The 25,156-nt window shown below is 34.1% G+C and overlaps 1 protein-coding gene across 11 annotated transcripts in view; it reads right to left on the bottom strand.

The window, feature by feature from the left end:
* Positions 1 to 25,156, bottom strand: part of LOC137238458 (sodium-coupled monocarboxylate transporter 1) — a 243,016-nt gene that overhangs the window by 51,552 nt on the left and 166,308 nt on the right. For 10 of the 11 annotated variants that reach the window (XM_067763476.1, XM_067763478.1, XM_067763477.1 and 7 more), the window contains 2 exons: positions 20,348 to 20,602; positions 18,477 to 18,624 (listed from right to left, as the gene is read on the bottom strand). In XM_067763476.1, the coding sequence (XP_067619577.1) occupies positions 18,477 to 18,624; positions 20,348 to 20,558 (359 nt within the window). In that variant the 5' untranslated portion in view covers positions 20,559 to 20,602. Of the gene's footprint in view, positions 1 to 18,476; positions 18,625 to 20,347; positions 20,624 to 25,156 lie in introns of all 11 variants that reach the window. The other variant, XM_067763479.1, reaches the window with a different exon arrangement.

The raw sequence follows: 25,156 nt of genomic DNA, 5'->3' as shown, positions 1-25,156 counted from the left end.
AATCTATGTATTTTATAGAATTGCACACGGTTAGAAATTTGAGTGTACATTCTAGATTACTTTAAACTAAACTGGCAGGTCCGTGATTTTAAACCTTACCTCGGTTTAACCAAATTTTAAAATATTTTCCTACTAAATTCTAAACAGTTAACAGTTCTTTAAAATTTTTATTTGTTGTTTTTCGGCCTTCAATATTTAAATTATTAAATTTTTCGAGCTCAAGGCCACGCATAAATAAAAACCAAATATTTTATATCTTTCAATAAATATACTTGTTTAATGTTAATCGATATTTCGACCTCAATCTGAGATCATCCTCAGGACTGAAAAAATTACAAAACAATAAAAACATCAAAAAGTGCATTTTACGTACATCCTTATAACACATCTTACACTCTTGGCTGTGCCTGATCGACTAATTTTAAAAGATTACATATTAAACGAATATAAACAATATAATGTAAACAAATAAATACCGTAAATATAAACAAATTTTTACAAAAACAACCATGTACAAATTTCTCCAACTGTACGTCGCGCTCAGCATACATATCAGCTACAGGTAAACTGTTGTTGTCTAACATTATAATACGAATATTGGTGGGACATTAAACTAACAAATTACTCTCAAAGCGCTTTTTTGTTTCTGCTTATTAGCTGCCTATAGGCCGAAGCACAATTTTCCGTGTCTGTTTTAAAATTTATCCGTTTGTCGCTCTCTATATTAATAATATGAAGCATTTCAAGTATGTATCTCTTGTTATATTGCTTCTCTTGTTGCAAAATTCTCACATTGTCTAAATCTGGACAATGTCCCGTAGCGCTACAATGATGTGTTAAGGCTGTTTTGTTATCGTTCAAATTATTTCTGTTTTTTATATTCGACTTGTGTCCGGAAATCCTTGTCTTAAGCTTAGATTTAGTTGTCCCCACATATACTTTATTGCATAAGTGGGACCCGTCACCATTGCAATTAATTTGGTATATTACGTTGGATTTCTCGTATTTTTCAATCCTGCTTTTCATGTTGCTGTATATTTGTCGTAGAGTGTTGTCGTACGTGAAAGCTATTTGGAACTTGTCCCGGTCATATATATTTGAGTTCTTCAGTCTGTTGGACAAGCCTGGAATGTATGTGGCTGTCTTGAATATTTTCTTGGCATCCTGTCTGATCGCAGTAGTATTCGGTCTAGCGTAAAAAGCTCGTATGTAGCTATTGATTAAAGATAGAGGAAAATCGTTGTCTGTTATTTTTGTATTGATTAAAGATAGAGGAAAATCGTTGTCTGTTATTTCCTCTATCTTTAATCAATAGCTACATACGAGCTTTTTACGCTAGACCGAATACTACTGAGATCAGACAGGATGCCAAGAAAATATTCAAGACAGCCACATACATTCCAGGCTTGTCCAACAGACTGAAGAACTCAAATATATATGACCGGGACAAGTTCCAAATAGCTTTCACGTACGACAACACTCTACGACAAATATACAGCAACATGAAAAGCAGGATTGAAAAATACGAGAAATCCAACGTAATATACCAAATTAATTGCAATGGTGACGGGTCCCCATTATGCAATAAAGTATATGTGGGGACAACTAAATCTAAGCTTAAGACAAGGATTTCCGGACACAAGTCGAATATAAAAAACAGAAATAATTTGAACGATAACAAAACAGCCTTAACACATCATTGTAGCGCTACGGGACATTGTCCAGATTTAGACAATGTGAGAATTTTGCAACAAGAGAAGCAATATAACAAGAGATACATACTTGAAATGCTTCATATTATTAATATAGAGAGCGACAAACGGATAAATTTTAAAACAGACACGGAAAATTGTGCTTCGGCCTATAGGCAGCTAATAAGCAGAAACAAAAAAGCGCTTTGAGAGTAATTTGTTAGTTTAATGTCCCACCAATATTCGTATTATAATGTTAGACAACAACAGTTTACCTGTAGCTGATATATGTACATATATATGTATGCTGAGCGCGACGTACAGTTGGAGAAATTTGTACATGGTTGTTTTTGTAAAAATTTGTTTATATTTACAGTATTTATTTGTTTACATTATATTGTTTATATTCGTTTAATATGTAATCTTTTAAAATTAGTCGATCAGGCACAGCCAAGAGTGTAAATTGTGTTATAAGGATGTACGTAAAATGCACTTTTTGATGTTTTTATTGTTTTGTAATTTTTTCAGTCCTGAGGATGATCTCAGATTGAGGTCGAAATATCGATTAACATTAAACAAGTATATTTATTGAAAGATATAAAATATTTGGTTTTTATTTATGCGTGGCCTTGAGCTCGAAAAATTTAATAAGTTCTTTAAAATATAATTTAGTTTAAAACTGCAACCAAAATAAACGAATAAATAAAATTTCTAATGAAATGGGAAAGACGAATTTGGGAACAGCATACCTGGAAAAATTCTTAATATTGAAATCTAAATTTGAAAAAAAAAGAAATAAAATGTTAAGAAAAAGTATTGTCAAACTCATTTTTAGACCACGATTTAATTTCATTGTTTGTTTTTTGGAAACATTTATACAACGAAACATCAGGATGGACAAGGCGCCATCTGTTTCAATTATAGCTTGTAAATCTCTTCAAAGCCTTTCCTCCCGGGAGTGGGATTTGATTTGCCACGATCAGTCTATTTATAAACGGTCACGACCAAAGCCACATCTCGCACCAGCTGGCACACAACCCAATCCCAATAGCCTTCTGCTTTTATATTCCTTCGTAAATTTTAGATGGCTTATGTTCTTTGTGAACAGGTTTTTGTACTGCGCTATTTTTAGAAGCAATAACAGCAAACCATGAGTGTTATATTTTTTATTATCGAGCGGGCAGCACTTTTTAATTTTTAAGTTATTAAACATTTAAATATAAGTAGAATCAAGTTTAATTACCACTGCCATTACAAATACCCAGTAACTGAAAACACCAACTAACAGGTATAAATATACGCTATAATGCAGGTATAATGCACGAATTTTCAATTTTTTTCCAATTACTTTCAACTATTTGAAATTTAAAAAATTTTTCTAAATACGTTTTATTGTAAAGTGATTCAACTCGAAATTTAGATTTCTTAAGATTTTATGACCAACAAAGATAACCAACTGACGAGATTATGCTGACTTTTATAGAATACCTAAGAAGACCACAAAGCGGACATATCAGCCTCTAACTGATTTACTCAATCTGTCCCTAAAATGTGGAGTTTTTCCTTCTGCTTGGAAAGGAATTTTTTCTCATACCTCTCTACAAAAGTGGCAGTAGGTCGTGTATAGAAAACTATCGAGGAATTGCAAGTTGTTTGAAGCTGTAGTTGCCAATGAGCTAACTTTGTCCATTTCTACTTGGATTGCAGAACCGCAACACGGATTCTGTAAAGGAAAATCTACCATTACCAACCTACTTGAATTCACAACTCATGTTTTTAATGGATTTAGAGAAAATCTTCACACCGATGTTATATACACTGATTTCAGTAAAGCATTTGATAAAGTTTCGCACTCCTTGCTTATCCAAAAGCTTGATCGACTTGGCTGCCAACCTGGTCTCACCCAGTGGATCTCTTCGTATCTCTGCGGTAGAACGCAAAAAGTGATTTTTAAAAATACTCTTCCAATGTTCCCTCTGGCGTCCCACAGGGCAGTCATCTCGGTCCAATTCTGTTCTTGCTATTTATTAATGATATCTGTACCACAATAAAATATTCCAAAATTTTAATATATGCTGATGATGTAAAACTTTTTAGGTCCTATGCGTCTATTGATGAACGTCCCATGCTTCAAGCGGATTTAAACTGCTTAGTTGCTTGGTGCAACGCAAACTCAATGCCGCTGAACCTTAATAAATGTAAATTCATGTGCCTCTCTCGAAGATCTTTGCCAGCAGCTTCTTATGTAATTAATAATTTTTTTCTTGCATCAGTAAATTATTTTGTCGACTTGAGAGTTACGATGGATGCTAAACTTAGTTTCAACCTTCATATTATGGCTACTGTCAATAAGGCTAGAGGTGTTCTATCATTCGTGAAACGATAGTCTAAGGAATTTAGTGACCCTTATGTAACTAAAGCCCTTTTTACCACATTAGTTAGACCGATACTAGAATACGGATCAATAGTCTGGAATCCGCGATATCAATCATGCAGATAGACTAGAGTCAATACAGAAGCAAGTTTTACTTTTTTCTTTAAGGAATTTTCATTGAGACTCTGGGTATAATTTTCCACCTTATACTAGTCGATTGAAGCTTATCAATCTTCCAACTCTCGCAGGTCGTAGAGAAATGCTAGGCGTATTATTCATGGCAAAACTACTGAATGGACTGATTTCTAGCCCCTTACTTTTGAACGAAGTAAACTTCAATGTCCCATCACGAGTGTCAAGATATTACAAACCCCTTCCTTTGAGACAGGGTAGAACTAAATAATTTCGAATTGAATGAACCTTTTCGGTGTTTGTGTCATGATTATAACACTCATTCTAGTTCATTTGATATAACGCATTCACTTTTTACCGTAAAGAAAACTGTCCTATCCTATCCTAACTCGTAAGAAAATAAAATTAAAAAAAAAAATTTATATAAAATGTTCACTTAATTTCTAACTGTTATGTATAATACTCAGCTGATGATTTTTATTCTGTATCTGGGCAGTTTTAGATCTCAACACTTAACAAACCTCCGCCTATCAACTACTTGGCAAAAACAAATCCGTGCGTCATGCTGATGCGCCCCTCGCAGGGTATTAATCCGTTGGGTATTATTATTAACCCTTATGAAAAAATAAATCTTTGTTTGCGTTTTCACAAAAATTATAATTTTTTATTACCTCTGTTTACAATAAAACGTGGGAGTACAGTCACAAACATCAGTGTCGATGTATTTCTTTTCAAATGTTTTTGTGCTTGTTTTCGATAGGGGAATATACCAAATGTTTTCTTGTCACCCTTATATTGTTGCTACAATCACAAACATTTTGCAGGCTGTCTTTTTATACTCAGTTGAGCAGAGCTCACAGAGTATATTAACTTTGATTGCATAACGGTTGGTTGTACAGGTATACAGGAATCGAGATATATATATACTTCCATATATCAAAATCATCAGTATCGAAAAAAAATTCGATTGAACCATGTCCGTCCGTCCGTCTGTCCGTTAACACGATAACTTGAGTAAATTTTGAGGTATCTTGATGAAATTTGGTATGTAGATTCCTGGGCACTCATCCCAGATCGCTATTTAAAATGAACGATATCGGACAATAACAACGCCCACTTTTTCGATATCGAAAATTTCGAAAAATCGAAAAAGTGCGATAATTCATTACCAAATACGCAATAAGCGATGCAACTTGGTAGGTGAGTTGAGCTTATGACGCAGAATAGAAAACTAGTAAAATTTTGGACAATGGGCGTGGCACTGCCCACTTTTAAATGAAGGTAATTTAGAACTTTTGCAAGCTGTAATTTGGCAGTCGTTGAAGAGGCCCACTCCCTTTTAAAATACTCATTAACACCATTCGTTTGATGCTCATATTATACAAACAAATTCTAGGGTCACCCCTGGTCCACCTTTGTGGCGATATCTCGAAACGGCGTCCACCTATGAAACTAAGGATTACTCCCTTTTAAAATACTCATTAACACCTTTCTTTTGATACCCATATTGTACAAACAAATTCTAGGGTCACCCCTGGTCCACATTTATGGCGATATCTCGAAACTGCGTCCACCTATGAAACTAAGGATTACTCCCTTTTAAAATACTCATTAGCACCTTTCTTTTGATACACATATTGTACAAACAAATTCTAGGGTGACCCCTGGTCCACATTTATGGCGATATCTCGAAACGGCGTCCACTTATGGAACTAAGGATTACTCGCTTTTAAAATACTCATTAAAACCTTTCATTTGATACCCATATCGTACAAACGCATTCTAGAGTCACCCCTGGTCCACCTTTATGGCGATATCTCGAAACGGCGTCCACCTGTGGAACTAGGCATCACTCCCTTTTAAAATACTCATTAACACCTTTCTTTTGATACACATATTGTACAAACAAATTCTAGGGTGACCCCTGGTCCACATTTATGGCGATATCTCGAAACGGCGTCCACTTATGGAACTAAGGATTACTCGCTTTTAAAATACTCATTAAAACCTTTCATTTGATACCCATATCGTACAAACGCATTCTAGAGTCACCCCTGGTCCACCTTTATGGCGATATCTCGAAACGGCGTCCACCTGTTGAACTAGGCATCACTCCCTTTTAAAATACTCATTAACACCTTTCTTTTGATACCCATATTGTACAAGCAAATTCTAGGGTCACCCCTGGTCCACCTTTATGGCGATATCTCGAAACGGCGTCCACCTATGGAACTAAGGATTACTCATTTTTAAAATACTCATTAACGCCTTTCTTTTGATACCCATATTGTACAAACAAATTCTAGGGTCACCCTTGGTCCACCTTTATGGCGATATCTCGAAACAGCGCCCACCTATGGAACTAAGGATTACTCCCTTTTAAAATACTCATTAACACCTTTCATTTGATACACATATCGTACAAACGCATTCTAGAGTCAACCCTTATCCACCTTTATGGCTATATCCCTAAATGGCGTCCACCTATAGAACTATGGCCCACTCCCTCATAAAATACTCTTTAACGCCTTTCATTTGATACTCATATTGTACAAACAAATTCTAGAGTCAACCCTGATCCACCTTTATGGCGATATCTCTAAATGGCGTCCACCTATAGAACTATGGCCCACTCCTTCATAAAATACTCTTTAATGCCTTTCAGTTGATACATGTCATACAAACACATTCCAGGGCTTCCCTCGGTTCATTTTCCTACATGGTTATTTTCCCTTATGTTGACACCAAAGCTCTCAACTGAGTATGTAATGTTCGGTTACACCCGAACTTAACCTTCCTTACTTGTTTTTTTTTGCTTTCGAATTCAAAACTTATTACCAGCATATTTTAATAGCAATATAGGATTATTACATACATATATGGTTATATAGTTGGAACAATTCACCATATCACAAATATAATTTTTTTTGTTAAATAATAGCCATGTTATTTTTCAGAATAAATAAATACTTGGCGTAATGTACCTCGGAGCTATTCTTTTAATTTGCGTCCTGCTACTTTTTAATTTTTCTGGGCCCTAAATGCTCGGTGTGGAAAATTAGAGGTAAAACAAGAACAAGAATTTCATGGTCAGACCTCTGAATAGCGCACATTCGCGGTCACCACCTCTTTTTAGGTCAAGAGGCCCTATGGAAAATTTGAAAAAGTTTCTATAAAAGCCACATATTTCTTTCACATTGGGTTACATTTCTGTAATAGAAAGTATGTTTTGAGACTATAGGTACTATAATAGGTCGCGTTGGGATGATCGCGATCTTGCCAAATTTAACCGTTTCGTGAAATGTCCTAAAGCTACGAATGGGCACAGTCTTTGGAAATTCAATATTAAGCTCGAATTCGATGATCACTGTTAAAAAACGTGAAGTTCGCGGTCATTACTTCTGAATAGTCCAAGACTCGCAAAAACATTGTGAAAAACATTTTAAAAGGGTGGTTGTATTTTAGTAATAAAAGGTAGGTTTGACGTCCTTTGGTACTGCATTTTGAATCGAGCAATTATAAAATTATAATGCGGCCTCTTGGAGTGTAAAGAATAAATCGTCGAGTATTAAGGGTGTTCAATTCTCAATAGTTACTTAATATGTATGTATGTATATATACATATGTGAAGCGACAATTATTCGGTTTAAAACCCAATAAATTTTTTATTTTCAAGCCATTATGAAATGAATAACTCATTTTGAAAATCATTTTTGAGGGCAAACTAATAATTATATTGAACGGAAGTACTATTTTCTGTACCTATCTGTTTACCGGATATTAGCAAACAACTGGAAGGAATTGATAGTAATTGAAAGTATTTGAAATAATTGATCAGAAATCGGAAAAAGACGTATTCATTACCAGTACCAGAAAAAGTAATTTTACTTGTTACTTAAATTTTTTAATTACTAAATACTTGTAACTGACCAATTACCATTACCGAGCATATTCATAACTGCTATGCTTCAAAATTGTTTCTGCTCGCTTAGAAAAAATTTCAATTAGCTGGCCAATATATAAAAACATTCAATAAATTAAAAATATCAAATATAAAGAGGAATAACCATTTAATAATCAAAATATTGATAGAATAACCTTTTTTTATGATTTTTTTTTGATGAAAATTTAAAAATTTTTTGCTTAACTTTAGAACTGCCTTTTACTTAAAGATTTTCAAGATTTCAAATTTAAACTCAATTTGTTTTGGTCGTATATATAGGTTAGGTTGAACTGGCTGGTCAGTAAGATTTCACATAGACTGAATGTGTCCATAGTGTTGCCAGAATTTGTTTGACTACCAAATGTACGAACTTTAATCTTGGCAAATACTAGAAGTTTTCTAGGACGTAGCTTAATTTTTACCTTGAGACCTGGCTACTCTGCCGTCGTCAATAGTCATATATGTAAGTAGTTCAAAAATATTTAAATTGTAAGATACAATTTTCAACCGCGTAGTTTTTTAATGCTATGGAAGTACATATATACTAATTTATTATCACATATAAAGAGGAATAACCATTTAATGTGTACAGAAATATTCGAATTAAAATGAGTGATTCCGAAAACCATAAATAGTGATATGTTACATAAAAGAGTCACAGGATTGCCTAAAATCAATCTCGAAATTATTCGTAAGTGACCCCGAAATGATAAGAAAGCAATACTAAGATGACAGAAAAATAGGTCCGATATGGCCATTAAAAATTCCCGATGACATGCAAAAATTGGTCGGGAATGATTGAAAGAGCCGTAAAAAGAACAGAAATAGCCCCAAAAACAACCGAAAATCCTCCTGAAATGATCTTGAAATTATTTCGAAGGGGTCATGAAATTAAATAAGAAACACAATCCCTAAATCATTGGAAATAGTCCCGAAGTTATCCAAAAATAATCAAAATTGCTTCGAAACTGATTCATGGTCCCGAAAAGATATTGAAATAAATCCAAAATTATTCCAGAGATGGTCCGTGAATGACCCTTTAATAATCCAGATAGCATGAGATTATCTCAAAGTATTCCAGAATCGATCAGAAAAACAGTTCCAAATAGTCCCCAGCCACGAAACCATCCCGAAAACTGTACAAAAATTGTTCCGTTATAATAATAAGGATTAATATGTTAAAGAGAGTTACTGCCGCCGGACTGGAGTCCCCACATTTTTAGAAAAAAAAAAAAACATATATAGCCATCTGTGTGTGTAAAAAAAATAAACGTCATGGCGTCGTGATACCTAGACGTTGATTAATAAGATAGGTTGGCATGATTAGCCTTTAGCACTACGTGTCATATGTTAATCATATGTTAATAAGCAAACCCTAATAAGCACGTTTCCCGCCTAATTTAAATATATATATGCGTATAATGAGCAACTTTCGAGTATAATAAGAAAAGAACATGTTATTTCAAAAGAGATGGTAGGAGTACTTATGAAAGAGAAAGGAGGACAAGCTGTCAAAGTAAAATAATGGAAATAATGGTAGCAAAATTAGATGCCAGGAGAAAAAGTCAACATGCCAATATTAAGATAAAATAAAAAAAAAAAAACAAATTTGTAGATTGAGAACAAATGACGATGGAAGCTTTTATCTGGCGTCAAAATGTATGCACATGTTAATGACATTAAAAATACAGCTTCTTTGATCAGAGGTGCACAGCGGCAGTAGAGCTTCGAATATAAGCACAACATTTATAAATAAATAAATGTAAGGCGCGATAACCTCCGAAGATAACCAACGAAGACTATCTCAGTTCGTTATTTGCGTCGAAGACTGTCTCAGTTCGTTTTGATTTATAAAAAACTGACACCTTTCGCTTGTTTGCTAATTTTGTATTTTTTTGTTTAAATTTACTTATTTTTGTATTATTTTATTTTATTTTTTTTTTAGTTTAACTTATTTTATTTATTTTTAACAAAAAATTAAAACCTAAGTAATTAACACAAAAATAAACAAAATTAAACTAAATAATACAAAATTTGCAAATAAGCGAAACGTGTTAGTTTAAAAAATAAAAACGAACTAAGGTAGTCTTCGATGCAATTTGAACTGAGATAGTCTTCCATGGAACCAACGATATAATCACTTAAACAATTTTCAAATATTTTAAATCAAAAGTGCACGTGATTTTAGCAAAAAAAAGATTAAGAGATTGAGTGTTAAGGAGCGAAGACTAAATTTCGTTTTATAACAAACAGAATTAAAGTTTTAAATAAAGCTTTTCAATTTAATTGAAATAAATTAATAATAACACATATTAATTGAAATAATCCAAGTATTTCCTTTGAAGTAAACGATTTTACATAAGTATATGCATGTATATATGTGTGACGAATATTAGTGACATTAAGTAAGACTCACATCACTAGTCTGATGCTAAGTAAATGAAACCACAACAACAATAAAACAGACAGTCACTTGTATATACATAAACGAATCAATCATTATCTCTACACATATGTACCTACACGCAGCGGAGAGAGACGCACAAACACATGTATATATCTTATCTGAGATGCTCCCAAAAGTAGGCAATTATATGTGGAAGTATCACTCACATATACGCGCGCATATGAGAAGCTATAACGTGCATCTGTAGTTATGTTAGAGCTGGTAGCAAATTCTAGAAATAGAAATGCCTAGAAATATGTCAACGAGGAAACCAAAAAGTATAAAAGCAGCGGCAGCTTAGGTACGAGGAATCAGTTTTGATTTAAGCACGCTATCTGTTGAGGTAGAAGTGTTATTGTGAAGTACTTTAATAAGGGCCACTTTGCATTATTGGATAGCTGAGTTACTTATTCAACAGTTTAGTGATTCGAACGTTAGTAGAAGGTTGCAAATAAGCGGAATTGCCCTAAATTCGTTACATATATTTATGATGGTCAGTACTGCTTATTTATAAAGAAATACACACAGATTGTAAACCTAGTTACTGTGTGTCTTAATTTCTATTTAACTTAACATAAATTATTGCTCATCCCTCCCCTTGGCAAAATCCTGGATACGCCACTGGCCCAGGGCATACGGTGTGGTAGGCGGAGCACGCTACCATCACACCACGGTAGCCGCACAACATTTATTTTGTCGCATATTATAGTATTAATTGGAAGCATTGTAATACAGCAACATCATTCATCATACAGTAAAACGAATACGTAGGTGCCAATTATAGATTAACTCCGTCCTTTTGGCAAATTCTAGAAACGAAACATCAAAAAGTTTTGTCAATGTGGTATTCAGTTTAAAGTCTTCTAACTATATAGCATCGTTAATACGGCCTTAAATGAAAATGGGCGTAGTCGCCAACGGAATTACTTAATTTTCAGAAAAAGTATGCTTTATTGTAATACTTAGATGTGTGCCCATTTCTATTAATATCTTCATGGAGGTACGGGTTATCGCCCGCGAAAAGGAATGAATGCATCCACTGAAAAATAGGCGGTGGCAATGCCATCTTCACAAATTATTTATGAAGGCAAACAATCTAAACGTGATTTTAAACCGATGTCAAGCACTTTCAAACTTTTTTTTTTGGAATGAACTACAAAAAAAAGGCCGAGACAAGTTATTTGAAATTTTTCATACTTAGCTCGAACTTATTAGTACAAAGGTGATATATGAGAAACTTAGTGGAGGTACTGTTAGCTTATCAGCCATCTTATTTCTTTCGATAATCCATATATTGGATTTTATGCGTCGGTAAGACTAGCTCAAAGTTTTTTGAATCTGAGCTAAAGTTAAGAGCAGCTAACGTTTTTAGCGCTGTTTGAGAGAGAAGATAGTTACCTTACCAGTTATGTTCCCATTTTTTTCTTCTCCTTCTTCTTGTAGTGATAAAGATATTAAGGACATCTCCGAAGATTTTGGCGTTCCGGAAATTATCAATATTAGAATCCTAGTCCGACCATCTAACATCTTATTTGACATCACGACAATTGCGGGAATATTCCAAGTCCCTTTATCCGAAGGTGTTATCTAAAATATATTTCGTTCCTCAAGTTATTTATACGCTTGCCGAATTGCGAGGATTTTTGTTTGAAGTACACTTCGATATGACGTAAGTTTAAATCAGTGCGGTTTGTGCCGATGTATATAGTTTATTCCAGTCGATCGAAATCAGGTTAAGCAGGATATAAATCGACTGTGCGACCAGTGCTCGAAACTCCGGTGGCGCCTGTGCACGCAGTGTTCTGCATCTTTCTTTCGGTAAACTGTGAGACTGTGAGACCCCTACATCAGCACCACCGCACCCAACCATATATTCAGCACAGCCACCATATTCAGATTTCAGAGTTCATTTTCTAACCGATCAACCATTAGCATAGAAAGAAATACACGCATTTTTAAACAGATATATTATTTTAGTCCTTCATGACCGTTTTTGGAAGAACGAATTGCTATACGAAATTAACATGAATTAAAATTAAAATAGCTTTGCTGATATCTGTAGTTAAACTGTCTTTATTTTTATACTCAGCTGAGCAGAGCTCACAGAGTATATTAACTTTGTTCGCATAACGGTAATCCGTAACGGAATAAACTAATCGAGATAGATATAGACTTCTATATATCAAAATGATCTGGGTGAAAAAAAAATTCATTTAGCCATGTCCGTCCGTCCGTCCGTCCGTCCGTCTGTAAACACGATAACTTGAGTAAATTTTGAGGTATCTTGATGAAATTTGGTATATAGGTTCCTGGGCGCTCATCTTCGCACTACAACCACGCCCACTTTTTCGATATCGAAAATTTATAAAAACCGAAAAAGTGCGATAATTCATTACCAAAACGATAAAGCGATGAAACTTGGTAGGTGGGTTGACCTTATGACGCAAAATAGAAAATTAGAAAAATTTTGGACAATGGGCATGCCACCGCCCACTTTTAAAAGAAGGTAATTTAAAAGTTTTGCAAGCTGTAATTTGGCAGTCGTTGAAGATATCATGATGAAATTTGGTAGCCATGTTACTCCTATTACTATATGTGTGCTAAATAAAAATTGGCGAAATCGGATGACCAACACGACCACTTTAAAAAAAATTTTTTTTAAAGTCAAATTTTAACAAAAAATTTGATAGATTTACAGTATAAAAGTAAATTATGTCAACATTCAACTCCAGTAATGATATGGTGCAACAAAATACAAAGATAAAAGAAAATTTCAAAATGGGCGTAACTCCGCCCTTTTTCATTTAATTCGTCTAGAATACTTTTATTGCCATAAGTCGAACAAAAATTTACCAATCCTTGTGAAATTTGGTAGGGACATAGATTCTATGACGATAACTGTTTTCTTTAAAAATGGGCGAAATAGGATGAAGCCTCGCCCAGTTTTTATACACAGTCGACCGTCTGTCCTCCCGCTCGGCCGTTAACACGATAACTTGCGCAAAAAACGATATATCTTAACTAAACTTAGTTCACGTACTTGTATGGCCGAAATCCCACTTTTCCGATATCGAAAATTACGAAAAATGAAAAAATGCCACAATTCTGTACCAAATATGAAAAAAGAGATGAAAAATGGTAATTGGATTGGTTTATTGACGCAAAATATAACTTTAGAAACAAATTGTAAAAGTTCTGCAGGGCGAAATCACCCGACAGATGATGTTCTGGATCACCCTAGTCCACATTTTGATCGATATCTCGAAAACGCCTTCACATTAGGGACCACTCCCTTTTAAAACCCTCATTAATACCTTCAATTTGATACCCATATCGTACGAACACATTCTAGAGTCACCCATGGCCCACCATTATGGCTATATCCCGAAATGGCGTCCACGTATAGAATTATGGCCCACTCCCTTTTAAAATACTCTTTAATATCTTCCATTTAATAACCATGTCATACAAACACATTCCAGTGTTATCCTAGGTTAATTTTCCTAAATGGTGATTTTCCCTTATTTTGTCTCCAAAGCTCTCAGCTGAGTATGTAATGTTCGGTTACACCCGAACTTAGCCTTCCTTACTTGTTTTATTTCACATTTGAAGTATAATCAGTATAACCAATAAAATGTCCGTATAAAATTACGTCAACTGGAAAATTGCGTATAAAATGGTTGATTAATGTGAACTGATAAGGATAATAAAAGTGGTTTGTACACCAAACCAGATAATAACCATTTTCTAATTAAAACTGCACAATATCAATTAAAAAAACCATCCATGCAAAATTAAAGAGTTAAAAAAAACTCAAATAATTAGGCAAAATTATAAATATGCAAATCGCTTGAAAAAATTTTGGTTAATGAATATAAAAAATGGTTTAAATAATTACCAAATTTCCTATTAACATTAAAATATAAAACTGTTTATATTTCAAGATAGAATTTAAAGTACTTTTTTTGTAAAATTTGTTGATATTTGTAAATATTTATATATGCCATCATATTTCCGTGCATACGACAGTGCTTCTACGCTTGCAAATATTTTGATGCATTTGCCTTTAGACAAAGTGCAACCAATACAAAATTACTGCAAGCACTTGAGTTTCAAAGCATTCACACACAGCTACATACATTTACACAGCAATAGCGTTTGTATTCTTGAATGCACGGTTGCCACTTTGGTACATTTGGACCAAAAATGGTCCTTTCTAATCCCATTTGGTCCGCTGGTCCGCTGGTCCGCTGGTCCCTTTTTTCAATTTTGGTCCTTTTTAGGCTGTAATCAAGATTTTGGTTTTTTTTTCACTGAGGTAAAAATGTACAACCCTGCCCACAAAATTTTTCGCACCTTCACCAACCCTTATATAATTTTCAATTTACTTCAATGGATTTCTTACGAAAAAAATTGCTGTACTTGAAATGCAGAACAATGGCACTTCACCTAGTAGATAGTTTAGAAAAGTGTTTGATCTTGAAGCAAAACAATTTTCGTTAATTGTTGATGAAACAAGCGGCTAATAAGAAAAGATCTTGCTTTGGTGGCTAGATATTTCAATTGGTTGTCAAACACTCTTCGTGAGAGATTTTTGTTGCTCCTCGATCTTTAAAAAAGTTGTTACAAATGCACGTGCACCTCAAAGAAATTTGACGGATTTTGCTACTGATGCAGTCATCCTTGAATTAAAAACTAAATCAAAGCATGAGGCTAATTTCTTTTGTATTAAGTGAACTTGCCACTCCCTTATAGCTCCGACACATAACCAGTTTTTCATATAGATGAGTTTAACACAAGCTTGTGCATTATGAGTAGATTGCACGTATTTTTATAGAGAACGGTAGAATGAGCGACACTGGCGCCATCTGATATTAAAAAGTAGCCATCTCCCAAATTTTGTTCAAAGCAAACATTTTTACTAAGAAATCCTATGTAAAAATTCTGAAAGTGTTACTTCTCGTTTAGGATGTCGATACTTAAATTATTCTCACACAGCCCAAAGATCTAATGAAAATTAATGAGTTAAAGGAATCCCAAGACTATTGTCGTGTAAAGCCACGCAAGATAATAGGCATTTATTTTACTCGTTGGCTCACCCTGGAAAGTGTCTTCTTGCATACGCCTCATACTGCTATACGGCTTATATTTAAAATTTTTATGTCTGGTAGTTAATGGCGTTTCTTCTATACAACTTTCAAATTCAATATCAGTTACAGAGTTAAACGTTTACATATATGCACATATTTCCGGCTTGCCATAAAGAGTTCAATCGGAAAATGTTTGTCTGTCGCTATTATACCATCAATATGAAACACATTTTGAATGATTATTATTATTAGTGATTATTGAGTATTTAAAAAATTTGTGTGTATATAATTTAGAATACTAAGTATCTTAAAACAAGGAATATTTTTATTGGAAGTAAGGCGGAAATATTTTCTGAACGCGATAACTCTTCAAATGTCCAACGTAGAATTGATATAAACGCTTTGTGTCAAATTATTCCCGTTGGAGAGTAGAAACTCAGAAACTTTAATAATAACATTGTTAACGAATTTCTCGTACCTAATTAAATGTGATCAAAATTCCAATACTACAGAGGTGAAACCTTTGAACAATGGTTGATCTGAGGACTGTGGCTAGATTCAATAAATGTTAGTTTTGAAATGTACATTTTTCTCTACAACAAGTTATATGAAAAAAAGTGTACATTTCACTCTCATTTACGGAATCGAGGCCATAGATGGGAAAATTGAAGTATGAGGGTGAATTGGTAGACGGAAGAGCAAAGAATTAAATTTGCTAATCATTCAAATTTTTTTTTTATTTTAGGACTGATTTTTATGATAAAATTCATACATCCGAGCTCTGGAGAAATTTGGTTTAAAAAGAAGATTTGTATCTAAATAAAATTGTATTAGTTTGGCTTGAGAACGGGGTTTCCTCTAAGGTTTTTCATTAAAAACACACATATATTTATATAAGGCGTTTTGTTAAATTTTAAGTGTGTGTGACATTGTACTTTACCACAACCTGAAATTTAAGATTTTACAACGAATTCGACACAAATGCGAATTGCCGCATTATTTTTAGAGCAATTGAGGAATACAGAAATTTAGTCCATTTCTTTGAGAGTTGGTCCTTTTTTTCTATAAATTTTGGTCCCAAATGAAAACATGGTGTGGCAGCCGTGCTTGTATGAATGGCTTAGCACGCGTGCAACCTATTGAACGAAAGCCGACCGATCGTTGGCCCATTAAGCGGAAGTGAAGCGTGAAACGAATACGGAAATTGATGCTTTAAGCCATTAGTGTCAATTTAAGCGCATATAGTTGAATATTTTTGCAACCCCGTGGTGAGATATTAATAATAATTGTAAGAGTGTGCTGCGTGTTGAAATGAGTTAGAGTTGTGTGAATGTGGGTGTGTCACGCAGTTGATTGATCGCACATCATCACATCATTCTTAGCATATTTTGGTTATGATTTTCACACTAAAATTTTTCTTAAATAACATATCAGGTATGCATCGAACGTAAACGTGCTTTTAGCTCTGACAATAATTGGAGGATAATTTTATCGCATTTCGTCAAGATGTAATTAATCGACGAAACTGAAACTCACGAGAAAGTTCATTAGTTTCGCAAAAGAGAACCACGTTTTATTGTTGACCAATAGGTAAATTTACTCACTTTCACCGACAAATTTTAGTTAAAAGTTTAACTTAAGATTTTTCATTTGCAACAACGACTGTCCTATTCACCAATTTCGTTATTATGTCGCTGACGTATTGATAATTTTATTGAGTATAAATGGAAGGAAACTCACTTCACAGCTAATGCCATCAAAAAAATGTAGGTATTGTTCTATAATTTAGTAAAAATAACTGATTATAAAATTACGAATATAAATAACAGGCAGGCAAATATCGCTAAAAGGGTTGCGAAATTTCAGTAATGTTTAGTCAATCTTTTGAAATAAAGAAATTAATTAGGAAGATTTTATGAAGAATTTTTCCATAATTGCATCAAGTAGTTGTATTTTAATAGTGGTCGTTAAGAATGGCTGCTTCCGTGAAGGTTATCACCTTTTTCGGACTTTTGATAGTTTCATTCAATAAATATTTCGTTGCCACAATAAAAACGACGCAATTGTAAAAATTCAATATTTTTTGTCAGGCTTCAGTAACCCCTCATTTAAACATTATTATATACAACAGCGAATGGAAAAATTGCAGTAGCAATTTTTATGAAATTAATAAATCCGTCAATAAAATTCTTTTTTTTTCGATATTTAAAAATAAAATTTCTATAAATTCTGTAACTCATCTGTAAAAACGTTTTCGAAAAAAATCGAAAATTTCAGAAAATTTTCCGAAAATTTTGAAATTTTTATTTGCAGTCCTCTGAATTTCATAATTTTGTAGCCCAATCAATTATAGTCTAACAAAGTACAAGTGCGCATTGATTTTTGATAATTTTTTTTCGAAGGATGTTTCCTCCATAGAAAGCGTGAACCTTTATTTTGTATACATAAGAAAATCCGACATACCCATCGGAAGAAAAGTATTATTAAAAATCAATGCGAATTTCAAGAGACCTATAGTTTTACTCTGTCAGGCTAAAAGTGGTTGGAATTGGAACACAAAATTCCATACTGGGAAAATTCAGAGAGCTGCAAATACAGACCTCGAATTTTTCGGAATATTTGTCTTTTTCCAAAATGTTTTTGAGATTGGTTTGCATAGTTTCAGTAAGAAAATTCATAGAACTTTTTTCTTAGTTATTAAAAAAAAAGTTTAGTTGGCGAAATTTGATAAAAATTGTCACTGTTATTTTTTATGAAAGTGGGGTTTAGTGTTTTATAATTTAATGGCCATATCTCTTACCTTAAATCTATGTACTGATAGACGGATGTTATGCCCAAATTGAAATAAACTGGCACAAAAACAAAACAAACAATGGGGTAAGCGCTAATCATGCCATAAATGATCTCCCACATTGCTGAACCGCGGTAAAAAAGTTCACTGGGATAGCCTGCAAGAAGTAAAACAAACGAATTTAAAAGTTCATAAATACGCTTAGGAAATATTTATGTTTATAATATAAAAACTACTTACTACCAACTGTAGGGGTGGGTAACAAATGTAAGTATAAGAAAATCGTAAGCGGTGATGTGTGGGAGAAGTGAAAGAAAGAAATAAGGAAAATAAAGAACCGAAACCTGAACCGAAAACGGATGCGTGCTATGTGTTTGGAATCGAAGTCTTAACGGTTTTTTATCGACAACACTCGTTATCGCGGTATCAATGAGTTATCGGATTATTATCGGTTTATTTTCGACGAGTAAGCCGTTAATTTATTGACGTGTATATGTCTGTGCTCCCGGTGTCAGAAATTCCAGAATGTAACGGTAAGGGAGTGTAGTTGTATTTATAACAAAGGAAAGTGAATGAGAATACAAACCGAAACCGCAACCGGATTCGAAGAAGATAGCGAAGTGCTATAAATTTGTCTTAAATTTTTTATTGATGATTTATCGGCTCACCTATCTAAAAATCGATTTGCCATTGAAAAGTTATCGGGTTGCTATCGAAAAAATATCGATTTGTTATTGAAAAGAGCACAATGTATTAAACAATATTTAAAGCAATACGGTAATATATTTCACTATTTTGGAGTTGGTTTTGTAGCGATTTCATTCACTATACCGCACAAAATCAAAAATGTCCAGAAAATGTGTGTGACAAAGAAGTGGTAAATAAATATATCATCCACTTATTTTTTACGTCCAAGTGAGTGGAGTGTCTTTCAATTTTTATTTGGACAAAATGAAAAAAAAAGAATTCAAAAAATACTGTAAAAAGGTGTAGAACATTTGAATTGAGATTGCTAACTGCGAATCTGGCTATAAATATATTGTAAGAATTATTGAGGTAAGTATTTTTTATATGATGTGGTTGCTTTTACTTTTTGTAGATATGTAAATATGTGTATTAGACTGGGTCGATTTATTAACCGATATGGCACCATCAATTTTTCGATAGGATTTGGGCTCAGGAAAAAAAGTTCCACTACGCATACCCAAAAAAATAATTTTCGAGAATGCGAAATTTCATTTTTTTTTTTGACTTTTTTCGTCTTTTATTTTTAAGCTTTTTTTATGACCTACTAAAAAATTTTCATTTGATTGTAAGATTTTCATGTATACGACCATTTTTGGGTCGGACAGAGTATACATATTGAAATTTTTTTAAAAGGTCATGAAAAAAAACCTTAAAAATCAAAGTCGAAAAAAAGTAAAAAAATGATATTTCGCAGGCTCGAAAATTATTTTTTTGGGTATGCGTAGTGGAACTGTTTTTTTCTGAGCCCAAATCCTATCGAAATATCGATGGCGCGATATCGGTTAACTTTCGTCCATACAAATGTATATACTAGCAGTTTATGGCACCTTTCTCTTGAAAAGATACGATGAGGAGTTTAAGGATCGTATTCTTATCGAAACACGGGAAGCCGAAGCACTTGTATTTTTTCTAAGGAAGTCAATGTAAGAGGTTTAATCCGTGTATGAATGAACTTGCCTACCTCTCAAGAAAATGCTCGCAAATCTAAGTTCATAACTATACAGAAAACACTGAAAAGTCTCTGGAGCCTCTGAACTGAAACGCTTTTATCGACCTAATATCAATGCTTCTGGTAATGTGACTATGACTTGTGGGTAAGCTGTAAAAATAAATCTTGCCCATATTACACTTACCTAGAACAGTGCGGACACCCAATGTTCCACGCGCGATTGACAACATGATTGCGATAATCGATATACCGCCTGTTGCAAAAACATAATCCGCTTTGCTGCGTTGTTTTTTCTTGCCGAAAATTCTTTTCCATAGTGGGCCAAATACAGTGATCAAAATGAAGACCACGAACATAAAGTAATCCCAGCCAAGTGTACGCAACTCTTTAGCCATTTTAACAGTTGCTGTGTGTTGTTATGTTTCAAAATTTAAAGGAACTGCAAAAAAAGAAAACAAATCTGTAATTATAATTAAAATGCTGCAGTTAATTAAAATTAATTATTTTAAATACATAACCTATAAATTAATATTAAATAGTATTGCTCAACATCTTTAAGATTAACTTTATACCATACTTGCTTCTTTATGGGATCCTGTCGTCACATAAATAGTTTCTCTTTTGCTTCTTCTTGTAACAGTGCTTTGAATGTATATAACTGAGATTTCAGTAACATTACACTATTTTTGGACATTATTTGATTGCTTACTACTTTTTTCCATTATATGTATGTATATCAGTAAGTTTTAACGGAGTCATTTCAGTGGTGTATACACTGCGTATGAGCAACATTTTAGAAATGGGCTGCTAATTTCATGTATTTTATGCAACAACATTTCGCTCATCATTCCCCCAACTATTTGTTTATGTTGTGTGTTGCAAATTAGGCCATATAAAATATTTAGATAAATGATTCTCGCACGGATACCATCAAAACCAGCAATGCCAATAATTGTTATAAATGGAAGATGAAGCTACTTATTTGGAAACAGTCTGTCTATTTATTAGTGGTTTATCTTATATATGTTTTTAACAAAACGAAAAACTAAATTATATATAATTCCATATTCTTAGATTTTAAAATGCAGTGGTAAAAAATTGTTTGATTTTCTCAAACATTTAGATTAATACATACTCATATACATATGAACTTTTGTTAAAGGGTTCTCTGTTCTGATTGAAATACGACTGACCACAACGCTCTCGATCATATGGAAGGAAAATTAGCGAGCGCCTGTGAGATGAGACCCAATTATACACAGGCGATGCACACTTAGTGAGGCGTGAGGTTGACCTTAAATAAAGCTAGAGTTAACTTAAAAACACTGATGAACTCTGCGCTACAAGCCTCCGGCGCGCTTCTGTGGGCATCTTGTAAACTTGTTCAAGGTTGGGTCAGAGATGGACAGGAGGATACCGAAAGAACGTTCTGAAAGGTCAGTACAGTATGTTCCAGGTGTATGACTTAAGTATACACACATAAATGCATATATCTTCATGCAAATGATAATGCACATATGCAAAAATGAGTACATCATGGGCCTAGATTGTAAACCGGCTAATAGACATAAACAAGTTTACACGGCAGAGAAAATACTTTTTCAACTTCTCATGGAAAGCAAAGAAGTTAAGCTCGTTATTTAATTGTTTTACTTTGCGTGTGGTCATTACATGAGGTTACTGTTTTACCTGGTTGATGCATTAGCTCCTGCACTGTTAAACTGCAACAAAAAGTAATTTTTAGAAAAAATGGTACTTATAAGGTTTATAATCTTAGCGTACGATATATGCATGTGTGTGCGAATTGTATTGTACGAACGTTATAAATCCAAAAGCAAGCAAGGCAAAACTGCTACAACAACAACGACAATGTAAGTAGTCACAGAGATACACTTTATATAGAGGAACGAAATCAATAGTGCATACAAACCAAGGAGGTAATGCCGCCACATAAGCGAAGTATTCGACAATGTGATAGGTGATTAAAACTGACAAGCTTGGAAGACAGGGAATTGACAAAAGCGAACTAACATCGAAATAACTAATTAGTCCATCTTTTTTTCCTGTATCTTAGGAGGTTCATTACGACGGTTAGCAACGTTTATGGCATTGTCTCTATACTGATCAAACCCCCTCGACTTTGCAATTTGTGACTGACGCACGCAGTACTATCGGAACGCAATATTGCCTTGTATGCCTTCTGAATAACGAAGAATTCGGATTTGAACATGTTGGTTGAGCCCTGAGCTCGCACGGATATGGAAGTGTCCAGAGTATTGCAAAAATTCGCCAAGGTTCTCACAGGCCACAGATCTATCATTCAGGTTACCATATTTCCGAATAGCGAAAATTATCCTATAGTATATGTCGAAGACTGTTATAGGGCAAGTGTAACCCCGTTTTGTTTTAAAATAAGAGTATTTTAGCTGTCTAGATGTGCAGATGTTCGTGATTCAACCACGCAAGAACGGTGAAAGATATTTGGAGTTAGTTTGACATACGTAATAACCAAATACCTTTCAAGGGTATACCAACCATTGCTTTTTGAAAAAGGAAGAGAGAGTCCCACGCTCCTGGAAACACTTACTTCTTTATTATTTTTAATCATTATAATAAACAATTTTGAAAATTTGAGCGTATATTTATGGACTATCTCCGGATCATTTCGGTGCTACTTTGGCACAATTTCGGGGCTACTCCTGGATAATTGTTGGATGATTTGGGGCTATTTCGATATAATTTCGGAATTGTATCGGCAATATTTGATAAACATTTCGAGATCATTTGCACGGTCTCCGCATAATTTCAGGATATTTTTCGAGATCTTTTGCAGGCTATACCACGATAATTTCGATTTTTGTCGAAATTATATTTTAACTCTTTTGCAGTTAAGAATGAAGAGAGTTTGTTTTTCGGATCATTAACCAGCTATTAAAATATCTTTAAGAGATTGTATTTGGTATAATTAAGGAATTTTATGGAACAGTTTGTGAATTGTTTTCATGCAAATTAAGTAATTATTTCCAGATTATTTCCAGAATAATTTCAGAACTACATTTGAAAATGTCGGAGTTGCATTCGGGATCAGTTAAAAAAATTTTAGTGATAGTTTTGGAAATGTTTTGATATCACTTTAAAGCTATGTCCGAATCATTTTATGACCAGTTGCTGTTAAGCGATGCTTTCGAAATTCTTCGCTTCTGGAATGTTTTATAGGGGCTATTTGCCGACTACTTCTGAACAATTTTTCCCCCCTGGTAGGTTAGGTTAGGTTAGGTTCAAGTGGATGCCGTGCACATTGGAGCGGCACACTTAGGCCTGTATAGGCCCATTGTGAAACCACACGGATTTGTTCCTACTCTCCTAATCAAACCACTTCGTTGAGTTTATGAAGCTAACTAAGCGTCGTGTATTGACCTCAGCTATATCAGTCAGATCTACGAGAAACATCTTGCCCATAAAACGTTGCCTTCTTGTACCGAGCGCTGAATATTCACAGAGTAGATGCCTAACAGTTTCAGGCTCTTCTTCGTTGCCGCAGCTTCTACAATAATCATTAAATGGAGCGCCAATGCTTTCCCCATGCGGTCCAATACATACCAAATTCCCCCCTAGTAACCTTTTTTTATTTAAAGGCCAGTTGTTGAAAGTCTTTTCGATCTGGACTAATTATATTTTTTACTTTTTAGCTTGCCAAAATTATTAATAAAGCTACCACACAAAGTTCACCAAACTAATCAAAATATCAAAGTCACGACAACCTGTTCGTTAAAAAAAAAATCTTTCTCAATTTAAGCAGTAATTTGAAAGACTAAATCAAGGCCAGAAAATGCAAATTCTAACCACAGCTGGACCGCACGCAGTGATTCTCAAATTTTCTACTGATTTCCTTGGCTCTAATAACTTACAAATTTAATTTCGCATACTTGGCAGACGTTCTAGCTGCGCCAAATGTGGCACAGGTATAACCAAATAGCTTTTGTTGCCTTTTGAAGAAGCTGTTCAGTATGCCTGCTGTTGGGTTATACTCTTTGTTGGTTTACCAATGTGCTGGATTGCGTCCAACAACGCTATCAAAATGAGAGGCCATGAAGCACATGCATTTAGTCTAATATTCTACGGTTGCTTGCACATCGAGACAATCTTACTCTAATCTGCGTTCACTTCTACCCTTACATTTTCCGTGCCCCCCATTTGAGCGCTCTTGCTGAGACAACCCACATGCTGTGTGCCGTCCTGGCATATTCCTTCTGCCACTTTGCTATTGTTCAAATGTATTTACATATGTTTGTCCGTGTGTCTGCCAACGACTCTTTTATGCTCTTTGGTTTAGTTGCCAACAAGCAATTTGAAACATAAATCTGTTGCAATTCTTGTCTTATTGAATTCCAATCGTTTTCCTGTTTTTTGTTTTATTACTTTTTTTACATACATTGATTGTAAAATGCAAACAGCTAAAGCAATTACATCTTTAAGTTCTTGATTAGTTAGCTAAACGAGCTGTCAAAGTGTTTAAAGTGTACATTTCCCTATTGCGGTAAAATATTTAGTTTTTTTGGGAAAGTAGACATTGACCGGATTGTTGTGCGGATCCAGGTGAACTGAATCAATTTAAAGTTTATTAGATAATCCTTTAGGGGGTTCTTTGTTTGTTGGCTACTTATAACTTCTTCCCTTGCTTCTCTTTGTTGCTACAAACCTATTGTGGTTTTTTTACAGGCCACTGCTATGAAATTTATTCAGCCATCGATTTTATCGTCATTCTATTTAGGACCATTTTGGATTTCTTTTAAAGATCATATTACTATTTTGAGATAATTTTGAGGTTGTTTTCGGGATAATTTGAGGATTGCTTTCAGAATAATTTTATGACTCCCTCCGTATAATTTTGTTAATATTTGTTTCCCGAATTTCGCGAATACGGTTAATAAAGCTCAAGTCGACCACTGTGAGTTGCCTTGCACACGAAAACATCTGCACTATACAAATATTA

This window comes from Eurosta solidaginis, chromosome 1, assembly GCF_040869045.1.
Source record: "Eurosta solidaginis isolate ZX-2024a chromosome 1, ASM4086904v1, whole genome shotgun sequence".
In the NCBI taxonomy this organism is placed as follows: Eukaryota; Metazoa; Arthropoda; class Insecta; order Diptera; family Tephritidae; genus Eurosta; species Eurosta solidaginis.
The sequence above is the reverse complement of the archived record's forward strand: the minus strand, read 5'-3'. Positions and strand labels throughout refer to the sequence as shown.